This window comes from Gigantopelta aegis, chromosome 9 (genome assembly GCF_016097555.1).
Source record: "Gigantopelta aegis isolate Gae_Host chromosome 9, Gae_host_genome, whole genome shotgun sequence".
NCBI lineage: Eukaryota > Metazoa > Mollusca > Gastropoda > Neomphalida > Peltospiridae > Gigantopelta > Gigantopelta aegis.
In genome coordinates this window covers 45288131-45310132 of record NC_054707.1, presented here as the reverse complement: position 1 = coordinate 45310132, position 22002 = coordinate 45288131, and the positions used below count along the sequence as shown (strand labels likewise).

General features: G+C 38.0%; 1 protein-coding gene across 1 annotated transcript in view; it reads right to left on the bottom strand.

Moving 5' to 3' along the window:
- The window catches only part of LOC121381599 (atrial natriuretic peptide receptor 1-like), a 68351-nt gene that overhangs the window by 24635 nt on the left and 21714 nt on the right, over positions 1 to 22002 (bottom strand). Inside the window, exons 2-10 of the mRNA XM_041510935.1 lie at positions 19112 to 19243; positions 18256 to 18368; positions 16795 to 16986; positions 15599 to 15801; positions 14727 to 14822; positions 12293 to 12425; positions 10319 to 10467; positions 7663 to 7771; positions 6356 to 6429 (exon numbers count right to left, since the gene is read on the bottom strand). Coding sequence (XP_041366869.1) covers positions 6356 to 6429; positions 7663 to 7771; positions 10319 to 10467; positions 12293 to 12425; positions 14727 to 14822; positions 15599 to 15801; positions 16795 to 16986; positions 18256 to 18368; positions 19112 to 19243 — 1201 coding nt within the window. The remainder of the gene's footprint in view (positions 1 to 6355; positions 6430 to 7662; positions 7772 to 10318; positions 10468 to 12292; positions 12426 to 14726; positions 14823 to 15598; positions 15802 to 16794; positions 16987 to 18255; positions 18369 to 19111; positions 19244 to 22002) is intronic.

The window sequence follows — 22002 nt, the reverse complement described above, 5'->3', positions numbered from 1 at the left end:
AAGTTACAATTGAGTGAAACATGAGTCTGTGACTTAGAAATGGTGAAATACCCTAAAAACTCGACTAAAAACTCTACTCCATAACTGTCACTTCTCAGACGCACGAGCGTTTTTGTTAAAGATATGAGAAATGCATTTTGTAAAAAGACCAGGATGACTAAAAACACTTCGAATGTACGGAAATTGACAATCTAAACCATAAAATCTAAGAAAGGTATGATTTCAATTATCAAAAACGGCTATAATAGTCAAAAATATGCCTTAGTGTTTAAAAACTAGGGTATGTCCCTTTAATAACGTAGTAGCTATAAAAAAAAAGTACTGGAATATATTTAACCTAACAATTTCACAAATACTTACATCTGTACTAGATTGTTTTTTTGATTTTCTAAAATTAAAATCCAATTCTGAAAATGGGATATTCCAAACCATCTGATAAAGTTCCCGCTCACGACGCCACCATCTGATTAAAAAAAGAGACTATTAATGAAAATAGATAAAATTAGAAACTATTGGAACGTGACAAAAGTAAAATACTGAGAGAGAGAGAGAGAGAGAGAGAGAGAGAGAGAGAGAGAGAGAGAGAGAGAGAGAGAGAGAGAGAGAGAGAGAGAGAGAGAGAGAGAGACAGATAATAGCAGAGAGACATACAGACAGAGAGACACAAACAGAGATACTGATCGGCAATGTTACAGCCAAAGTCCTTGGTCCATTTAAGCATAACGTATGATGTCAGAAAGCCATCTTTACCTTACCGCTTATGGAAACAAAGGGACGTATGAACGCGCACACAGATATTACATAGAATAATATTTCAAATAAGGAACTCAGTAATAAAATGCATTCCTGAGATGTTGCTAAAAGTACGAAATTAAATATCAGAAACCATCATACACGACTATGAGGGAAAGTACACCCGCGACTTGCCGAATCCCAAGGTATAAATATCCACCACATATGGTGTACCTTTATGGAAATGGTTATCGATGACTGCCAATAATAAATTTATATCTTATCTGTATCTTGATATTCATATTGTCATTTTACCAAAATGGCTTCAAATTTATTGCGATTTGTCACTGGTTCTTTTTTTCTTTTCTTTTTTGGCCATGATTTGAAAGTTGACATTATTATGGAGAAAAAAAAACCCCGCTGTTCCTTACTTATTCACTTTTTCCCACAACACTGGGTGTACATTTTTTCTCTATTCACAAGAAATCCTAGTCTTTCTTTTTTCTATTCAGAAAATAAACTATTATTTTATACGAACAGACAAATATGGCAGAAAAAAAATCTTTTAATTTGTTCATTCCATTAAAATAATCTACACTTTCCGTGTTTGTTTCTTGTTTTAAATCAATTTTAACAATACAAATTAACAAGATAACTTTAAAATGCAGGTAAAACAGATTCAGAAATCAATAATCTATTTATAAACATACAATAGTTACCTCCCCTTGATAAACGTAATCAGGTGATACCTTATTAAATATAACGTCTTCCATAACTATTTCTTGGAAAAAGCTCTGTCCTGTACATTTTAGGATTACAGAAAATAGTATTGCCTTGAAATAAACAATCTATGTCTTTGCCTAATATTTAATTCAGCTTGCGCTAAACATGGACATAAAATATATTTATGTCTTATTTGAAATAAGGTTTGGCTGTTGAGATCAAATTGTAGTACGGGATACGAATTTTATATTTCTTTTGAAAACAGTCACCAGTAAACTGAGCGCATCCAAAAGGTCACCCGGAAGACAGTTTATGGGAAGCGTTGACGGTGTCTGCCAAGAATATATGTACAGTTCAAGATACTAATTTGTATCTTCGCTGTATCTTGATATTCATATTGTCATTTTACGAAGATGGCTTCACATTTTTAGTGATTCGTCCCTGGGATTTTTTTTATTTTTTGTTTGTGTTTTTGTTTGTTGAGTCATGATTTGACACTTGACATTATTATGAGAAAAACGCTGTTCATTACTTATTAACCTTTTTTACAAGACATAGGCATAGCTCTCCTTGATAAAGTACGGCTACTCTGTTCGCTATTTTCTCTGTTCTCGTTTAAAAATAAAAATATATAGTTATATTATAGATCACTGTCCGTGTCCATCTGTATGCATGTGTGGAACTTTAGTCTAAATCAGTTTCTGTTAGTTTTGTTATTTTAAACACATTTGGTTGCTGCTTAGAGCATGGATATATATATGTAAAGCAGTGATTCGGGGCTCCCAACCCCGACACTGCTATGTGATCTGGGACAGTAAATATTTATTATTAAAAAAAAGTACTGCTACTCGAACACTACTTCTCGTATATCCATTTTCTCAATATTGTGGACTAGCGGAGGCGTTGATTTGGATTTCTGTTCACGACACTGGTTCGTGTAGACAGGCGAAACAGATGATGAAAAGTAAACTGAGCTTGAAAAAAGGCTCATTAATATTTTTATGATGTGCTTGTTCTCTCAAACTGTATCAACGTATGCGTTACATGTAGGATAAACTGACAGTGAGTTGGACACGTGTATGAGTCGGGCAACTTTGAAGCAGCATTTCTGGGGCTTTACACAATAACAATAATTCCACAGTTAAAGTTTGTTTTGTTTTGTTTAATAACTCCGCTAGAGCACATAGATTAATTAATCATCGGCTATTCGATGTCAAACGTTTAATAATTCTGACTGTAATAAACAGAGGAAACCCGCTACATTTTTCCACAGACAGCAAAACACAAGCCACGGCCTTGTGATGCACTGGTTGGAACGAGAAAAAAACCAATCAGTTGAATGTATCCACCGAGGTGGTTCGATCCAGCGACGCATACACCTCAGTAGAAGGCTCAACCGACATAGCTAAATCCTAAAGACAAACTATAGAACTTGTAACCAATTGTCATTCATTGCAATTTTACGTGATTGCTGTCATGCCATTTAGCACTAGAAGAAAGGAACCACAGCGGTAGTCTTAAATGCAAGAACAAATACATTTTAAAAGGTTTGTGTATCTTTTTCTGATGCTAATGAAAATAGTTCAGCATCCAGAAAGAAACATATACAACAGCACTAAAAATAGTGTGGATCAATATGGTACTTTTAAAATGCATTTGTATACATATAGCTTCCTTGATTTTTGTTTGAAATATAAGCCACGGCCTTGATCTGAAATTGTAATGTATCTATTGATCAATGTCAATGTTAGACTCCGTATCACGTATTGTTTCTTGCAAACACCACCAAGGTAAGAACTAATGGGGAATTTAAGTGTAATGAATCAGTATTGTCTACAACCATTAAGCAGTTAATTTCATTATCTATTTAGATACGTTTGTCTTTACTCTTATGTCACAAACTAAAGGAACACAAATTTGATTAATAATGTCGATACTTTTTATCGAAAGGTGAACGGGCTCAGGACGTAGCCCAGTGGTAAAGCGCTCGACTGATGCGGGGTCTGTTTAGGATCGATCCCCACCGGTGGACCCATTGCACTATCTCTCGATCCAGCCAGTGCACCACGACTGGTATATCAAAGGCCGTGTTATGTGCTATCCTGTCTGTGCATATAAAAGATCCGTTGGCACTAATGGAAACATGTAGTGGGTTTTATCCCTAAGACTAAATATCAAAATTACAAATGTTTGACATCCAATACCCGATGATTAATATGCCAATGTGCTCTAGTGGTCGTTAAACTAAAACAAATTTTAACTAAATGAACAGGATCGCCGAAAATAGTTGAGACTTGAGACCACACTGTCCGACGTACAAGAATATGCCCGAGTCACAGAAAGTGTCATAAATTACCTCATATTTCTGCTATTATGTGCTTATTTAAAACAAAATACATTAATACATACATTGAAATCTGGAGAACACCAGCTGTTATAATATACTAATAGTTTAATGCATTAATTAAACGCCAATTAGCCGATTCACCAAGCTTGTTCGACTCACAATCAGCTTACCTTCTACGCTCTACTTGTAAAATTCAATTATCTTAACAACGTAACTATACAGTTTTCTAAATATCATTTATTTTATATCCACACGGTACTCTAGTTGTGGATCTAGAGGGTTAGGGGCATTGGCGTCATAAGGATTTCAAATTGGGAGTGGGGGGGGGGGGGGGGGGGCAGACTGTTTTATACAAATGTTATGAGGCGACAAACAAATATAAAAGATGGCGAGGAATACGAAGTGTGATTGGGGAGGTGTTTGACCCTGTGATACATGTAAGAAATCATTCTGCGTTCAAGAATACCGGCGAAATGTTATACCGTCCTAGTTCATTTTCGTAATATATTTTATATGTACTTTATGCCAATCCCCACTGTAGAGTAATTTGAAAAAAAGAAAATTAATTGGGAGTTGTAGTTAAGTTGTACTAATTGGTTAATCGGGTAAATTATTGCTTATCTGGGCTTTGCGCATGGGTTATCCTTCAAATACATGTTTACCTTTAATTGGTAATAATTACTGTTTAGATAGCTGTATTCGTCACGGTTCACAGTTTAAGTTGATGTATCACAACCTTATCTAACGCCAAGAATGGGAGCACTAATTACCAGATACATTAATTAAACAAACACAACTTAGGACAATTAGCGCCTAGAACGTTGTGAACCAGCATTATGTCAAATTGTTTTCCGTCTCTATAGGGATATATAGATTAACCGAACGTTATCAAAGTTAGTTACGTCAACGAGTCAGTTGTTTGAAAGTTTATGTGACATAAATAAGGTAGCGATTTGAAGATTTATATGTGATTGGGAAATGAAAGCACCAAGTGTGGCGGCCCGTGTGGAATTAAATTGTCGGCGGTATAGATTTATATGATCAGGAGATGAGAGCACCAAGTGTAGGGGCCCTCGTGGATTCGAGCTGATGTCCTGGGGTGACGTTATTATGGTCCAGCAGGCTATGTGGTAGATATTGTTGTATTTTCGTTATAGTCTGGCACACATTGTGTTGTAGCCAGGTACTTTTATTTAGTATGTTTATGGACCAGAGTAACTTGCCTATCCTAAATAATATATGTGTAGGAAGTATGAATAATGAATGGGTTTTTTTTACTTCAGAGATAACCTAACTATTTATGGTGTAATGGAGTAAAGTATATACCCCGGCTTTTTACCACAATCGCCGACGGGTTGTAACTGAACTACATTAATAGTATTATATTTTGATGTAGGTGTCATCGATAATTATTACTTGATTCTAGTAGCTAGTCAACCAAGTCAGGTAGAGTACGTGTAACATTTATCTCATAACAAATAAATATAAAAATATGTGTTATCCAATTTTTTGTTGTGTTATATATCTGGGTATAAACATGTCAATACTTAGTCATTATTAATTAATTGTTTACTTGTTTTATAAAACAAGTTGAGGGCTCGTCGAGTTAGAAGTAGTAAAGTCATTTCTGTTTGTTATTGTGGTGGTTCACCCGTAATAGACCCCTTTGAACCCACTTTAGCTAAGCCAATGGCCGTACTCCTTAGTGTACTTGGAATATTGTAGGTGCCTTTTACACTGTTGTAACACCTTCTTAGAAACACCCAAGATCCGCCCACGTATAGATGATATAATTTTAACGATCCAGTATTAAAAGAAGAATATTTAAACCAACAAGGGATATTTTGCATTTTACCATAGTTTGACACCCAATAGCCGATGTATTTTTCGTGCTGGAGTGTCGTTAAACATTCATTCATTCATTCATTCATTCCTACATACAGGAGAGTATATACCACAACCTTTCTTTAGGACTCGCTAAAGCGAGATATAACCCAATGGTCCCACTGACAGGGATCGATCCTACCCCGACAGCGCACGAGTCGAGCGCCTTACCACTAGCCTACGTCCCTGCCTTAATATTAAATAGATAATAATACATGAGTGGCCATTAGATACCGTTTATCTCAAAACAAGTTGTTTTAAAATGTATCTAACGAGCGAAAGCAAGTTTGATAAGTTTTTAAAAAACGAGTTGTGAGATAAATGGGATCTAACGGACACGAATTATTATTCTATTTCTTACATATCCTCAAAAAACAGGTGTTAAGCAAATTGTAACATCTTTATTGACTGAAAAATATTTACGACCCTTTGCACTTGTAGCTGACTTACGCGTGACAGACACATAATTGCCAGGTTAACTATACGTCACAGTGCTGTTTTTTATTGGACGTATGACATTGGTGACCTAGTCATCACCTAGGAGCAGCCAGTCGTATGTCTTGAAATTGTTAACACACGTACGCGTGTAAACAACTATATGTTATCAAAAAGAACGCATGGAGTTCTCACCAACGGGTGTGTAAGAAATTAAATTACTAACTTTCCTACGAAAAGACCAATGATGATGACTAACGCCGCTGCTACCGATATGGTGCTCGCTAATATTAGAGTGGTTGTAGTATCTGCAAGAAAAGTGGTTTATTGTACAGTATTCACACCAGGTGGTTTAAAGCGCATTTGCAATCTAAACTATTGTACTGTACTCTCAACATATTACATATATTATACTATAATTCGAGTTTATCTACTGTAAAACTTACTGCAAAAATGCTGTTTCTCTTTTTTTATATATTACCTGTTTCGACATAACCATGTCATAAAGGTCTAGTTAATGTTAAGATGACAATTTATCAAAACAGGTTAATTGTGGTAAATCCAAGATGACCGCCATCCTACATAAACAGCTTATTTCATACATATTTTACAGCATATTAGTTAAAATAACTATATAATGAATACATTACGGTCTCTGTAAAATTATTACATTAAAGATACTATATAATAGTTGCAAGTATTATATTTCGCTAGTTTTACATTTATTTGTGATAAATAAGTACAAATTAATCGAAACAATATTTGCATAAATAGTTGAGAAAATGTGTAAATTGTAAAGTGTTTGCACGCCGAGTTAACAAAATAACGCCAAGTACGACTAGAGTCAGGGCCGTACCCTCCTGAGAATCTCACTTATTTTTTACTGCAGAAAATAGCATACACATCTCAGGGGTTAATTTTTTATAGTGTTTCATTTGGTTATAAAAACTAGTGCCCCCCCCCCCCCCCCCCTTCCACTTCCCGCCACTAGGATTTTGCTCAGGATACGGCAGTGAGAGTCCTGCTGTATCAAATCTTAGCAAACCAATGAATCCACAGAAAGTGGCAAGTTGGCAATTATGTAGGACCGTCAGTAATAAGATGGAAGGAAAGAAATGTCTTATTTAAAGACGAATTCAACACATTTTTATTACGGTTATACGGTGTCCAACTTATGGGTAAGGACCACAGATATCGTTAGACAGGAAACCGCGGCCTGCATTCAACGAACTACTATTTCCAGTTAGCAGCAAGAGATATATATTTTATTCCCACAGACAGGCTAGTACATACCACGCTCTAAGTTACAAACGTTGTGGATTATTGACTGGAACGAGAAATAGCCCAAATGCGCCCACCGACGGGGATCAACCGAACACTTTACCACTGGGATATGTCTTTCCCCAGATAGATCCACCAGGTGTATGGGCAAGCATGTGTGTGTGTGTGTGTGTGTGCGCATGTGCGTGTGTGTGTGTGTGCGCGTGTGCGTGTGCACGTATGTGTGTGTGTGCGTGTGTACGTATGCGTGCGTGTCCTACCTTCTGGGCAGAGCTCATTAAAAAAGCCGCAGACAGGAACATCGAGAGGTATATATTCCGCGCTAGTTCGGCCGTCTCCCCAAATTATCTCATGATACCGTAGAACCGTCTGAAATCAAACAAACACGACCACCAGATTTAGTGTAAAGGTCAGATATGAGAAATTTCTGAAGCAAGCAAACGATCACCATATAATAAATCAATTTGTTATATTTCACTGATGACGAAAAGTCTTTATCGCAATCTTCTATTTTTGGCTAAACTTCTTCAAAGATGGCACCGGCCTCGGTGGCGCAGTGGTTAAGCCATCGGACTACAGGCTGGTAGGTACAGGGTTCGCAGCCCGGTACCGGCTCCAACCCAGAGCGAGTTCTTAAGGGCTCAATGGGTAGGTGTAAGGCCACTACACCCTCTTCTCTCTCACTAACAACTAACCAACTAACAACTAACCCACTGTCCTGGACAGACAGCCCAGATAGCTGAGGTGTGTGCCCAGGACAGCGTGCTTGAACCTTAATTGGATATAAGCACGAAAATAAGTTCAAAATCAAATCAAATCAAAGATGGCAACTTTTTAAAACTTCCATGTTAATCTAAAATGAATCGTAAAACCCCCATTTCTATGGGATCTTAAAATTGGAGTAGTAATAGTAATTGTAGTAGTAGTCGTAGTCGTAGTAGTAGTCATCGTCGTCGTCGTAGTAGTAGTAGTAGTAATAATAATAATAATAATTATAGCAATAGTAGTCATAGTCGTAATCGTAGACGCAGTAGTAGCAGTAGTAGCAGCAGCAGCAATATGACTAGTAGTAGTAGTAGTAGTAATAATAATAGTAATAGGAGTAGTAGTGGTGGTGGTGGTGGTGGTGATTGTTTTAGTCGTAGTAGTAATGGTGGTAGTCGTTGTAGTAGTAGTGGTAGTAGTAGTAATAGTAGTAGTAGTAATAGTAGCAGTAGTTACCTACAATGTTCGTTCTTACACAATAATGTCTGCGTCCCGTTACCTTAAATCTCCTGTAATAAGCATAATTGGGAACGTACATTTATGTTCTATGCCTCAAATTAATTACAGAACATTTGCCTATATGGATTTATAATTACATAACATGACTTAATCCACATTAATTATTTACACGAGACAAAAACACTGCAAAACGTCGAAAACGCTATGTAGACGGGTAACATTTGCAAAACACGTTTTATACAAAAGCGCTGAAATTTCTGTTATGAACGCGGGAAAATGCTCGAAAATGTACCTACAGTATTACCTGAAAATGACGTAACTGAAGTAACTGCTAAGTAGATGACTTTGCACATAATTATACAAATTATGGAAGCAAAAGATGGGCAGACAGACATGTAGACGCCTGCTAAATGTGTCATTTTAGCATTTCTTCCTAAATCATATTTGACATATTGTTGGCGCTAAATAATTGTATCAAAAATTAAACTGCTTTAACATTACTATATTTCGAAATAATTGCACATGTTTGTGTCCAATGAAATGTCACAAAATCGAAAAGTATGCAGTTTGCTGTACATATGCATCTCTTAAGGTCAAAAATTTAATATTTAATGTTTGATTTGTCATATCTAACTCTTTATTCGACACCAAATTTGGCACAGTTATACCTTGGGACAGTATAATTGTTTTGAGAAGGGGCTACGCGATTTTAGAGGTCAAGGTCAGGTCATGGTCAAAAGTCAAAAGACAATGTCAATAAAAGCATGTTTAAACCACAAAACATTTATGATACTCAGTAAAAATGTTGCCGATACTATTAATAATGATAAGAACTTGTTTTTTTTAAATACTAAAAACAATGAAACAACAGTAAAATAAACACACAACGATATCAACATTGAACCCATAGGAATCTCTTCTTGTTTAGGGGACGGGACGTAGCCCAGTGGTACAGTGCTCGCTCGATGTGCGGTCGGTCTGAGATCTATCCCCGTCGGTAGGCCCATTGAGCTATTTCTCGTTCCAGCCAGTGCACTACGACTGACATATCAAAGGCCGTGGTATGTACTACCCTGTTTGTGGGATGGTGCATATCAAATATCCCTTGCTGCTAATCGAAAAGAGTAGCCCATGAAGTGGCGACAGCGTGTTTCCTGTCTCAATATCTGTGTGGTCCTTATCCATATGTTTGACGCCATATAACCGTAAATAAAATGTGTTGAGTGCGTCGTTAAATAAAACATTTCCTTCTTCCTCTTTCTTTTCCTCATGTACACGTACGTGTTTTAATGGTATTTATTTGATGTTTTTTCAGACAATTCGCCTGATCATTCTGTCCATTTAACCAAAATAAAGGTTGTTTTGTTTAATGACATCATTAGAGCACATTAGTTTATTAATCATCGACTATTGAATGTCAAACATTTGGTAATTTTGACATATAGTCTTATGCCACCAATTTTCATTAGTAGCAAGGGATCTTTTATATGCACCATCCCACAGACAGGATAACACATTCCACGCCTTTAATATACCAATCGTGGTGCACTGTTTGAAATCAGAAATAGCCCAATGAGCCCACTGAGGGTGATCGATCCCAAAGTGACCGCGCATCAGGCGCACACTTTACCACTGGGTTACGGCCCGCCCCTCCTTTGAACAACGTCCAGCCATGAATGAATGACAACTTACTTTATTGTATTTGGCGTGAGATCCCGGTGCCGTGGCGGAGAAGTTAAGGGTGAGGACCTTCTGGAAATTACCATCCGGAGCGAGATCCCACACAACAAAACTGGGGAAGCGATCGCCCACGCCGTTCATAAACACCTCCCCAGAGGTTCCTGAGTGAGAGAAAAACATTATGTGGGGTCTTGTTAACACATTGCTTTTATAACTGTATCATTGCACAAAAAAGTTTGATTTGTTTAACGACACCATTAGAGCACATTGATTTAATAATCATCGGCTATTGAAAATGAACATTTGGTAATTTTGACATATTTTGAAACACGCTACATTTTTTCATTAGTGGCAAGGGATATTTTATATGCACTATCGCACAGACAATATAGCACATACCACATATCATGGTGCACTAGCTATAACGAGAAATAGCCCAAACGGGCCCGCAGATGGGGATCGATCACATACCAACCGCCCATCAAGCGAGCGCTGTACCATTGGACTACGACCCACCCCCTGAACCGAGAGAGAAAAACATGCGTAGCTGATGAGGTCTTGTCAACACATTGTTTATACAACTGTATCATACGCATACACGGTGTTGATATCGAACAAAGGCAAATAAACATAACAGCAAATCGTAGAGAATTGACATTCTGTATCTATGACAGATTTTAATTTAGCACAAACAAACATGTTTAAATCTAAAGCAAAACCTACAGTGCGTCAACCAAGGAGATCGACAGGAAAGTGAGCAATTCACCAGCACCATGGTAGTCTAGTACCCAGATTACGTGATAACGTTTCGGGAACTACATTTGGAAGTGTTAACTCAGCCCATATTTGTGGATAGGTAACTCCTGTGACGTTGAGCGACCCAGAACTGTCCATGATGAAAGTGTTAACTCAGCCCATATTTGTGGATGGTAACTCCAGTGACGTTGAGCGACCCAGAACTGTTCATGATGAAAGTGTTAACTCAGCCCATATTTGTGGATGGTAACTCCTGTGACGTTGAACTGTCCATGATGAAAGTGTTAACTCAGCCCATATTTGTGGATGGTAACTCCAGTGACGTTGAGCGACCCAGAACTGTTCATGATGAAAGTGTTAACTCAGCCCATATTTGTGGATAGGTAACTCCAGTGACGTTGAGCGACCCAGAACTGTTCATGATGAAAGTGTTAACTCAGCCCATATTTGTGGATAGGTAACTCCAGTGACGTTGAGCGACCCAGAACTGTTCATGATGAAATAGGTTAACTCAGTCCATATTTGTGGATAGGTAACTCCAGTGACGTTGAGCGACCCAGAACTGTTCATGATGAAAGTGTTAACTCAGTCCATATTTGTGGATAGGTAACTCCAGTGACGTTGAGCGACCCAGAACTGTCCATGATGAAAGTGTTAACTCAGCCCATATTTGTGGATGGTAACTCCAGTGACGTTGAGCGACCTAGAACTGTTCATGATGAAAGTGTTAACTCCGCCCATATTTGTGGATGGTAACTCCAGTGACGTTGAGCGATCCAGAACTGTTCATGATGAAAGTGTTAACTCAGCCCATATTTGTGGATGGGTAACTCCAGTGACGTTGAGCGACCCAGAACTGTTCATGATTGACTCCACTGCAATGTTTTATTATCTAATTACTACTGGTCCAAAACATGATAATACTGCTCTTTGCCACAGACAGAATACCCGTACCAAGCCATTACCAAGGAGATGGAACCTGTGACGTACAACATCTGACGTCATTGTGTATTAAACAAAACTAAATATACGAAATGATAATCAAAATAAATATAAACAATCTAAACTTCAGATGAAACAGTGTAAAGGATTGTGCACACAGTAACTAACAATTCTATCTCTGCATTATTGGCATATACCAAATGACATTCTAGCAAGGTTGTTACCGCTAATGTGAATCATTGCCTGGCGTAAAGTTCTAAACAGAGGTGAAATAAAGCGAAGTCTCACCGAAACGTCTTTTGTACTGGACCGCCTTGAAGATTTCCGTCCCGTTAGGGGTTTTCCCGTTTGCAATGGTGTCGTTTACTACTGCTGCGTACAATAGCATAGCGTCGTACAGGAAGGTTGAATGACGATCTGGCTGCATATTCAACAAATAGGGCAAAATTAAAATAAGGCCAAACAAAATAAATTTCTGGTCTCTGGTCAGCGCACGCGTCGATTTTGACCCTCGCGCGTCAACTTTTTGTTTACTTTCCCGCGGTATGACGTCGATTTTTGAAGGGGCTTTTCTTACTATGACGCAAAACCGCATTTGGAGACAAAATGCCCTGTCCGTATGAATTAGGACGTGCCTTTTGATTTCCATTTAAATATGCCCCTTATTTTGGTATCAAATGTACCCACCTTTTTGTGCAATACCTACTTTATAAAAATAAAAATTGAACAAAAAGAGAAACAAAAAGCCGCATTGCCGCATCAATTCTGAAACTTTGGTTTGACCAGAGACCGAATTTTTGTTTTTGCTTACACTAAACTAAAATAAACAAAACAAGCATTCTGAGAGTACTACTAAAGCAACTCATGTCCCCTACCACGCCCAACACATTTTTCGTATCTCTTAAATTGAAGGCCCATAACTCTTTGCAAAAGAAGAAAAATAAATCTGAACATGATAAAGCTATACAAACAATTTCAGCTCAATATCTCAAGACACTGTGAAAACAACATCTGGAAAGGTATATGTGGGACAAAAGGATGGACATATATACTGAACAAAATAAGAAACTTCCGCTAACTTTGCTTGAACATAACTTGATGAAAACAAACCGGGGGAATAATTGTTATATATGCGTTTAAAGAGTGTTCCATGATGCATCGTTTGGTGCAAAAATCATGGCCATAGGTTAACAGAAACTGTGAGAAATTTTGACCAAGTGTGGTAGGGGGTTAAAAAAAACCCCACCCACTTAATAACGGGTATGACCACCTCTTGCATTGACCACTGCAGTGCATCGCAGGCGCATAGAATTGACTAAAGTGTTGATTTTTGCCTGTGGAATATTGTTCCATTCCTGAATGAGCGCTTGACGAAGTTCGTTGACGTTAGCGGGTGGGTTGGGACGACGCCTCAATCGTCTGTCCAGACTATCCCAGACATGCTCGATGGGGTTGAGATCTGGACTTTTAGCGGGCCAGTCATCAATGAAATCAATGTTATTTGTCCTAAGAAAATGTACAGTGTCTCTAGCTGTATGAGAGGTGGCATTATCATGCTGAAAAATCGAGATGTCGGCGTTGTTATGGAACAGAGGAATGACGTGATGAGCGAGAATGTCATCGCGGTAACGTTGAACATTTAAATAGCCATCAATGACGACTAGTGGTGAACGATAACCATGGGCAATGGCTGCCCAGACCATGACACAACCCCCACCCCCGAAACGATCTCGTTCAAGAACACAACAGTCAGCATAGCGTTCATTTCTCCTATGGTAGACGCGCACCCTGCCATCACCACGTTGTAAAAAAAAATCTGGATTCATCCGAAAAAAGAACGGTATTCCATCGTCGCCATATCTAACGAGTGTGTACACGTGCCCAATTAAGACGATTTAGAAGATGACGTTGCGTTAAAACGCACCCGACGTAAGGACGTCGTGCATGTAAACCGTTCTCCCGCAGACGATTACGAACAGTTTGCCCACTGATTCGGTTATTATGAAGCCCAGGTGTGTTAGCAGCAGTAGCAGTGGCAGTTTGGAATCGATTGCGCAAATGCGTGTTCATGATATAGCGGTCTTGACCACGCGTTGTAACACGCGGCGTCCACGACGTGGCAAGTCGTTGGTGCTTCCTGTCGTTCGCGCGTAAGATTTCATATCGCTCGACTAGAACTCCCAACATGCCTTGCAACGTCTTCTGTCGACATGCCAGCATCAAGCATGCCAATCGCCCGTTCGCGTAAATTATTGGGTATTCTTGGCATACTAAAAATGCTACAATGTAAAAAACGTTAATTTGTTTTACAAATTTTGAAGCGTTTTCGTTCACTTGACAACAATGTCAGTAAGACAAGTAAAACAAATTGACCGAATACTACACGGGACATGTCGAACCATGCATGCACGTTCAAACTGAATTTCACGTTGTCGACGATTAACAGTGCAAAAATAATCGATAAAATTCATGAATTCTGATAATACAGCTCAAGGCTAATACTACCTATATAATTTCATTACACAATGAATTCTTTAACACAACATCTACTATATGTACAATTGGAAGTTTCTTTTTTTGTTCAGTATATATATATATATATATATATATATGTAAGTATGTATGTGTGTATGTGTGTATGTGTGTATGTGTGTATGTGTGTGTGTGTGTGTGCGTGTATGTATGTATGTATGTATGTATGTCTGAGTAAATACAGACTTACCACAACTGGTTTTGGAGCAGTGGATTTGGGGAACATTTCTTCGTATGCTTCCATCATACCTGTCCACCGATGGTCCGAGACATACACAAAGGTGAACTGTAGTGAAAGAGTTGATAGTTTAACAGAATATCACATTGAATGTATAAGTGACAGCATATTGGTGTCTAACGTATGTCAGATGCGACATTCGGTCTAGCATGTAAGATAAGAAACCCACTGCCACACTCATTGGCTACTCATATTGGTTAGTAGCATTGGATATGGGAAATACTTTTAAAAACAAGAAAGAAGGAAATGTTTTATTTAACGACGCACTCAACACATTTTATTTACGGTTATATGGCGTCAGACATACGGTTAAGGACAACACATATATTAGGAGAGGAAACCCGCTGTGCCACTTCATGCATGGGTTACTCTTTTCGATTAGCAGCAAGGGATCTTTTATATGCACCACCCCACAAACATGGTAGTACATACCACGACCTTTGATATACCAATCGTGATGCACTGGCGGAAACGAGAAATAGTCCAATGGGCCCACCGACGGGGAATTGATCCCATATTAGAAACATTTTTCAGTGATAATATTATTACATTTTGTTTATTACATATATTGTTATGTAACTAGTTATATATGTGTATGAATAGTGTCAATATAGTTAACTGGTTGACAATCATCAACAAAAATGTAAACAAAAGATACGCACGAACAAATACATACACACAGGCATACGTGCCATCCTTCACATAACTATACCATCAGCCATATGCAATAATTGACAATTAATCTGAGAATAAGTAAGGCAATCCAAAGTTAGAAACAAATTTAAATAAATAAATAAAATAGACACACACATACATGCACTTACGTAAAGCAGACTTCCAAACGCGCTGCGGGCGTCATCATTCCGGCCATCATCCCCTCGCCATATCATCCCCCTCGTGAGAACATTCACCTCATCCAGGTCGATCTCGGTGAAGAGAAACTGATATTCGCCATTCGTCAGCCCATAGTCGTGGAACGCCAGCATGTACATCCGCAGTTGGCGTCTTGGTACCATTATCAAAATAACTACAACACAAACGAAGAAGAAAACAAACTTTGTTTTGTTCAATGACACCACTAGAGCACATTGATTTATTAATCATCGGCTATTGGATGTTAAATATTTGGTAATTTTGACATATAGTCTTAAAAAGGAAACACGCTGCAATTTTCCATTAGTAGCAAGGGATCCGACAGACAGGATAGCACACACCACGGCATTTGATATACCAGTCGTGTTGCACTGTTTGGAACGAGAAATAGCTCGGATCGGGAATCGATCCTTGAGCTACTTCCCGCACCAAGAAGGAAACAATCACACAAACAAGAATCAGGTGAACGCAACCTAAATACTAATAAATTATGGCAGTGAAAATTGAAAGATGATACCAGAGGCGGATCTAAGGGGGGGGGGGGGGGGGGGGGGCTAACTTTTGCGACAGTTATAATTTTATTATATATTAATTTTAATTGTTTTTACATTCCCCCTCCAAACTTCCCCCAAAGTTCCTTAGCATTGCGCCTCAAGTCATTGCCACCTCCCCCCCAAATGGATTTTCTGGATCCGCCACTGGATACTATTGATGATGACAGTGGTGTTGCTGATTAATTATATACATAATATTGAGAAATATACTTATATTGATATTATCTTTTAATATTTGCTATAACAAACAATTTGATAAAACTAAAACAAACATGGCAGCAATATTTCTGAACTTAGATACATTACAGTTAATTATGTATTCATGTTTACCTCTGATTAAGCATTTACATAATTATATCATACTATTGTGTGGAATACACAGCCAAATATCACTGCAATGAGAGCGAGCCAATATTCAGATTACCAGCTTATGGTTTTCTATAGAGCACAAATATTGTAAAAATATATACGTGTAGCTATGAAATATTGTAAATACATATTTTATTTTACTTTATTTGCGTGGGCTTATACGAGACTAGGTTAATAAAATATTGATAAGACTATACTTCGTGCATTCCTCTTGATAGATCTACAAATGGCGTTCAGTTCTTTCCTGGTAGACGCCGCCGACACGGGGTATTGCTTGACGAGATCGTAGGCCTTGTCTTTGATAAACTGGCTAATCATGGTCAGGGCCAGTGTCTGTATACTCGGCACATCGTTCACATATAGGATAGCTGCTCGAGTCCACTTGAATGTTTCACTGATTGAATAGAACACGTATACTGCAAATAAACGAAGAAAGTCATGTATAGCATACGGATAGAACCCCTCTTTCCCCCCCCCCCCCCCCCCCACACACACACAAAACAACACAGGTGACGTTCAAAAACAATTATTGTATTCTGAGGGATGCATGTGAAACTTGTCAGCTTTGGCTCTTTCTTCTGAAATAACGAGTTAGCTTCTTTCTTTTAAATTAGCAATTTATTGGTATTACCCTTCATACTGTTAGTTGTTGCACATACTCGCAACTTAAATAGCTAACTGACATTGTTTTGATAAACTAATATTTTATAACAAAACTAAATATCGGACGCAGTTCTTGTGAATTAGTCTACAAAATTTTTAATAATTCATTAGTTTAAATCTTATATACCCACTATCCACTGTTACGGTACAGATATAAAGTTTTTAATATAAAAACAACTGATAATAGATGGTCTCCCTGTCTTACCCAGCGATGAAATAGGAGCTCTTGTTCGGACCAGTGTGGAGTATACTGATTTATCATCCACTACCGGCTCTCTCGACATCCAGGTGAACACTGGGACGTTGTAGTAGCCGGCCAAATTTGCCACTGGCACCATTGCTTAAATACCACGGTAAAAAACATATATTGTGATAACGACAACAACAACACATTGATTTATTAATAATAGACTATGAGATTTAAACGTCTGACATCATCGTAGAGAAAACAAGCTAGAGTTCGAATGCACCCATAACTGTAAACACGACACATGGCACTACACTATGAAACAGAAATGTCAGTCCCAGCTACCGGGTTTGACGATCAGAGTGATTTATTTATACTGTATCACACTGTTCCTTTATCGTTTCTCTCATTTGAATTCTACCTTATTTTCTACACTATCTGCCATCTGCCTTTTTAATTTACATCGCTGTCCACATCCACAACCCCATGCTTGTCCCTTGTGGTCATCCATGCGTACGCCTGTCATTTCCCAGCTCTAGCGTCTATCTTTGTGGGCACAAGGAAATGTTTTCTTCTTACTTTAAAATTTATTTTTCTGACATGTGCATTGTGCTATCAATTTCAGGATTGTGAGTCCACAAACACGCACGCACGTACTATTGGTCCAATACCTCCACACGTTTGCTAATAACATTTGCATTGGTGTAATTTGTCATGAATTCACATTGATGTAGCCCGTCGTTTTTTCCCCATACACATTCCATATTTCTATTATAATTATTTTGCTAACAAATCCAGCGGAAGTTACTACATTTTACAGTGTCCTTGACCTTACCACTGCTGCATGGTGGTCCTATGATTACGTCGGCGTTTCCGTTCGACATGATGTATTCTGTGAAGCGACCGACACTTTTCTGGCTATTGCACTCAGAATCAATCCACGTGACACTAAATCAAATTTAAAATAAAATGAAAGAAAACAAACATAGCCCAAACAGCAGAATAGAATAGAATAGAATAGAATAGTGTTTAACGTGCACGCTCAGAGCAAGCTGTTGTAGCGCATGCCTGTCCTGGGCACAGGTGCCGGCCTCGGTGGGGGGGGGGGGGGGGGGGAGCAAATCTTCAAAACGGGCGAGCAAATCTTCAAATCGGGGGGAAACGGTAAAGATATTCGGGTAACATGTGGTAACGTTTTTACAGTGTATTACCGTCATTCTACTCGCAAAATCAATTGAAATCCATGGAAAAATACGTAGTGATTCGTTTGTAACTACATTTGTATACAGATGATTGGTAGTAATACTTATATAAATAAACGTTGTTAATCAGATTCGGGCATTTCCGTTTAATTCGGGCTGAAAACAGCCTGTCTCCTACAAGAAAGAGAGCCTGTGCGCCTATGCCTATATTAAACTACACACGATCACTGCAAATTAAAAGAAAAACTGAATCTTTGAATGACTACGGCACATCATGAAAAAAAAATCTTATATATACTAACAATGTTAAATGTGTCTTTAAGATCCCAACTTTAAACTTCCTTACTAACAATAAAAATGACAGTAACTGTTATAAAACGCATAAATCATTCTGTCATCATGGCATCATTTTCAGCGTTTTATAGGACATTCAGACAGCATATAGTAAATCTTACACCATTAACAACAAGAAGTTGCAATGATACTCACTCGAAACCGTCGTATACAGGCAACATTTGTTCATCCCTTATTCGTTTAAGCGCCATGGCCATGGGTCCAATGCTTGTGGAGATGTTGAAGTCTGGGTGTTTTTTTGGAACCATCCAAAGAATCTTTAGGTTCCTGGAGTTAACACCATGTTGAAACAGTAGAGCTATGACCATGGACATCAACATACTGGAAAAAACAATGAACTAAAGTGAAGCGCTTTGGTCGTGGGATCGAACCCTCAAAATGGATATATCGTTTGATTGTTTTTCCCCGTACCAATCATTGTTCCCTAACGGGTATATCAAATCTGAATGACAAAACTGTAATACATGATCAGGGCCGTATCTCTGCAGAATGCAGAATCGAATGGGCATTTGGCAAAATAGTGGTCAGTTCCATGAATCTCTATCTAGTGCCTCGTCTATAGGACAGCTAATCCCGAGGAAATCATTTACTGGAGATGTCATCCTTATTAATATTATAACCGGCCTCGGTGGCGTCGTGGTTAGGCCATCGGTCTACAGGCTGGTAGGTACTGGGTTCGGATCCCAGTCGAGGCATGGAATTTTTAATCCAGATACCGACTCCAAACCCCGTGTGACTGCTCCACAAGGCTCAATGGGTAGGTGTAAACCACCTGCACCGACCAGTGATCCATAACTGGTTCAACAAAGGCCATGGTTTGTGCTATCCTGCCTGTGGAAAGCGCAAATAAAAGATCCCTTGCTGCCTGTCGTAAACGAGTAGCGACAGCGGGTTTCCTTTAAAAACAGTGTCAGAATGGCCATATGTTTGACGTCCAATAGCCGATGATAAGATAAAAAATCAATCTGCTCTAGTGACGTCGTTAAATAAAACAAAATGACTTTGGTTCAGTTGGATTTGGTATGCATAAGATCGCCTAGTTTTTAAGTATCTGACTTTTCCCTTATACCGGAGCTGTGATTAATTGACCGAATTTTTAAATAATCGATATTATTCTAGAATTTTGTTATCAAAAATTGCTATTAAAAATGCTAATGCTTCAGAATAACTACTTTCGCCTTCTAGTGCTTCTTGTTTGTGCTTCATCATGACTCAATTTGTTATAATTAATACGGGTTATATTTTGTCAATAAAGTCATCATCGATTTGGCTATTTCCTTTGAGTTGAGATTTTGGTAAAATTAATTTGTTATTAATTTGCCATTATCCTATTATATTCTAAAATTTAACTTGCTAGTATAGTTTCTTGATTCCGTACTGCAAACATATTTAGTTAGTTTGTATCCTTGTTCAATCCATTTTATTCTAGATCTAATAAATTTACCTTTTAGGTTTTTCTTTCTTAATTCAAGCAATTTTTGTTGTTGTTCTAATCTTTCTGAGTTAATAAATAAAATGTTCACCTTCTTCTAATTGTTTTATTTCATCGTCTATTTTATTCTAATGTATTTTCCGTTTTATTTTTAAAAACTGAATATGATTTTGTTTTGCCACGTATTTTCATTACTAAGAGTTTCTAGGAAGAGCTGATCATTTACGGTCAATGGAAAAGTTTTGTTTGAAATACCGCTTATGTTTTCTGGATTATATACAGTAACCGCATACTGACTTTTATTACATTTATTTGTTTCTTTAACGATTTGAATATAGTTTTTATCTCTAAGTAACGAATAATTAAATTTCCAAAACCCTTTACCTCGTTGCAAATGACAGACCTTTAATTTTAATATTATTCCTGAATGATCAGATGAATAATACGAACATAAAAAAAAATGATTTCTAGATAAAACTTAAACTGGATATTTTTAGTCCAAATATATTTTCTCAAGTAAGGATATAGTTTTGTAAATGGATCTTTCAAACCAAATAGACGTACAGTGCCCCAACAGTGCTCTAAAATGACCGAAGTGGCAGCTATCGTACAACCAGCTAATTGTGGGTTTTTATGAAAGTATGGGTCCTGACTAGCTCAAATGACATCATTAATATGCTTGACTTTTTAAGCCTGTACAAAGGTTGGAAATGTTATAATACAGTTTAAAAACAGCATTTATTAATTTTTTGGGCATTAATAAATGTTTAAACAGCGGAGAACGCTTCCAGTATAGCTGTCTCAAGGCCAATAATGCTGTTTCTTAGCGATGATGAAGGAAGGAAGGAAGGAAGGAAATGTTTTATTTAACGACGCACTCAACACATTTTATTTATGGTTATATGGCGTCAGACATATGGTTATGGACCACACAGATATTGAAAGAAGAAACCCGCTGTCGCCGTTTCATGGGCTACTCTTTTCGATTAGCAGCAAGGGGTCTTTTATATGCACCATCCCATAGACAGGATAGCACATACCACGGCCTTTGATATACCAGTCGTGGTGCACTGGCTGGAGCGAGAAATAGCCCAGTGGGCCCACTGACGGAGATCGATCCCAAACCGACCGAGCATCAAGCGAGCGCTGTACCACTGGGCTACGCCTCGCCCTTGGCGATGATGAAGTACAATTTACTAAATTTAACTCGCAGCAGCGTTTCTGCTTATAGCTACTACAATGTCTTGATTACTAATACAAATTCATTTTAAGAACATTGTTTTATATTTTGGATCCTGATATTTAGTGTCTGACTGTATCCTCATAAGAGATGCTAGTGTTACTTTCGTCAATTGTGTTTTTGAAAATATCTAGCTATGTATGTAAATGACTTTCTTTCAAACATTCCCACACATGCAATCATATAATATTACCACACACACAAATAAACACACGCACGCAAGCACGCTATAAGCGTACAAGACAACGGGTGGGCAACTACCCCTCCCCCCTATTGCTGAAGAAAAATCTCAAATTCGGAAACAAATTATACAAATGTTCGGGCAAAATGTGCTAACATGAGACCTTTTACCAC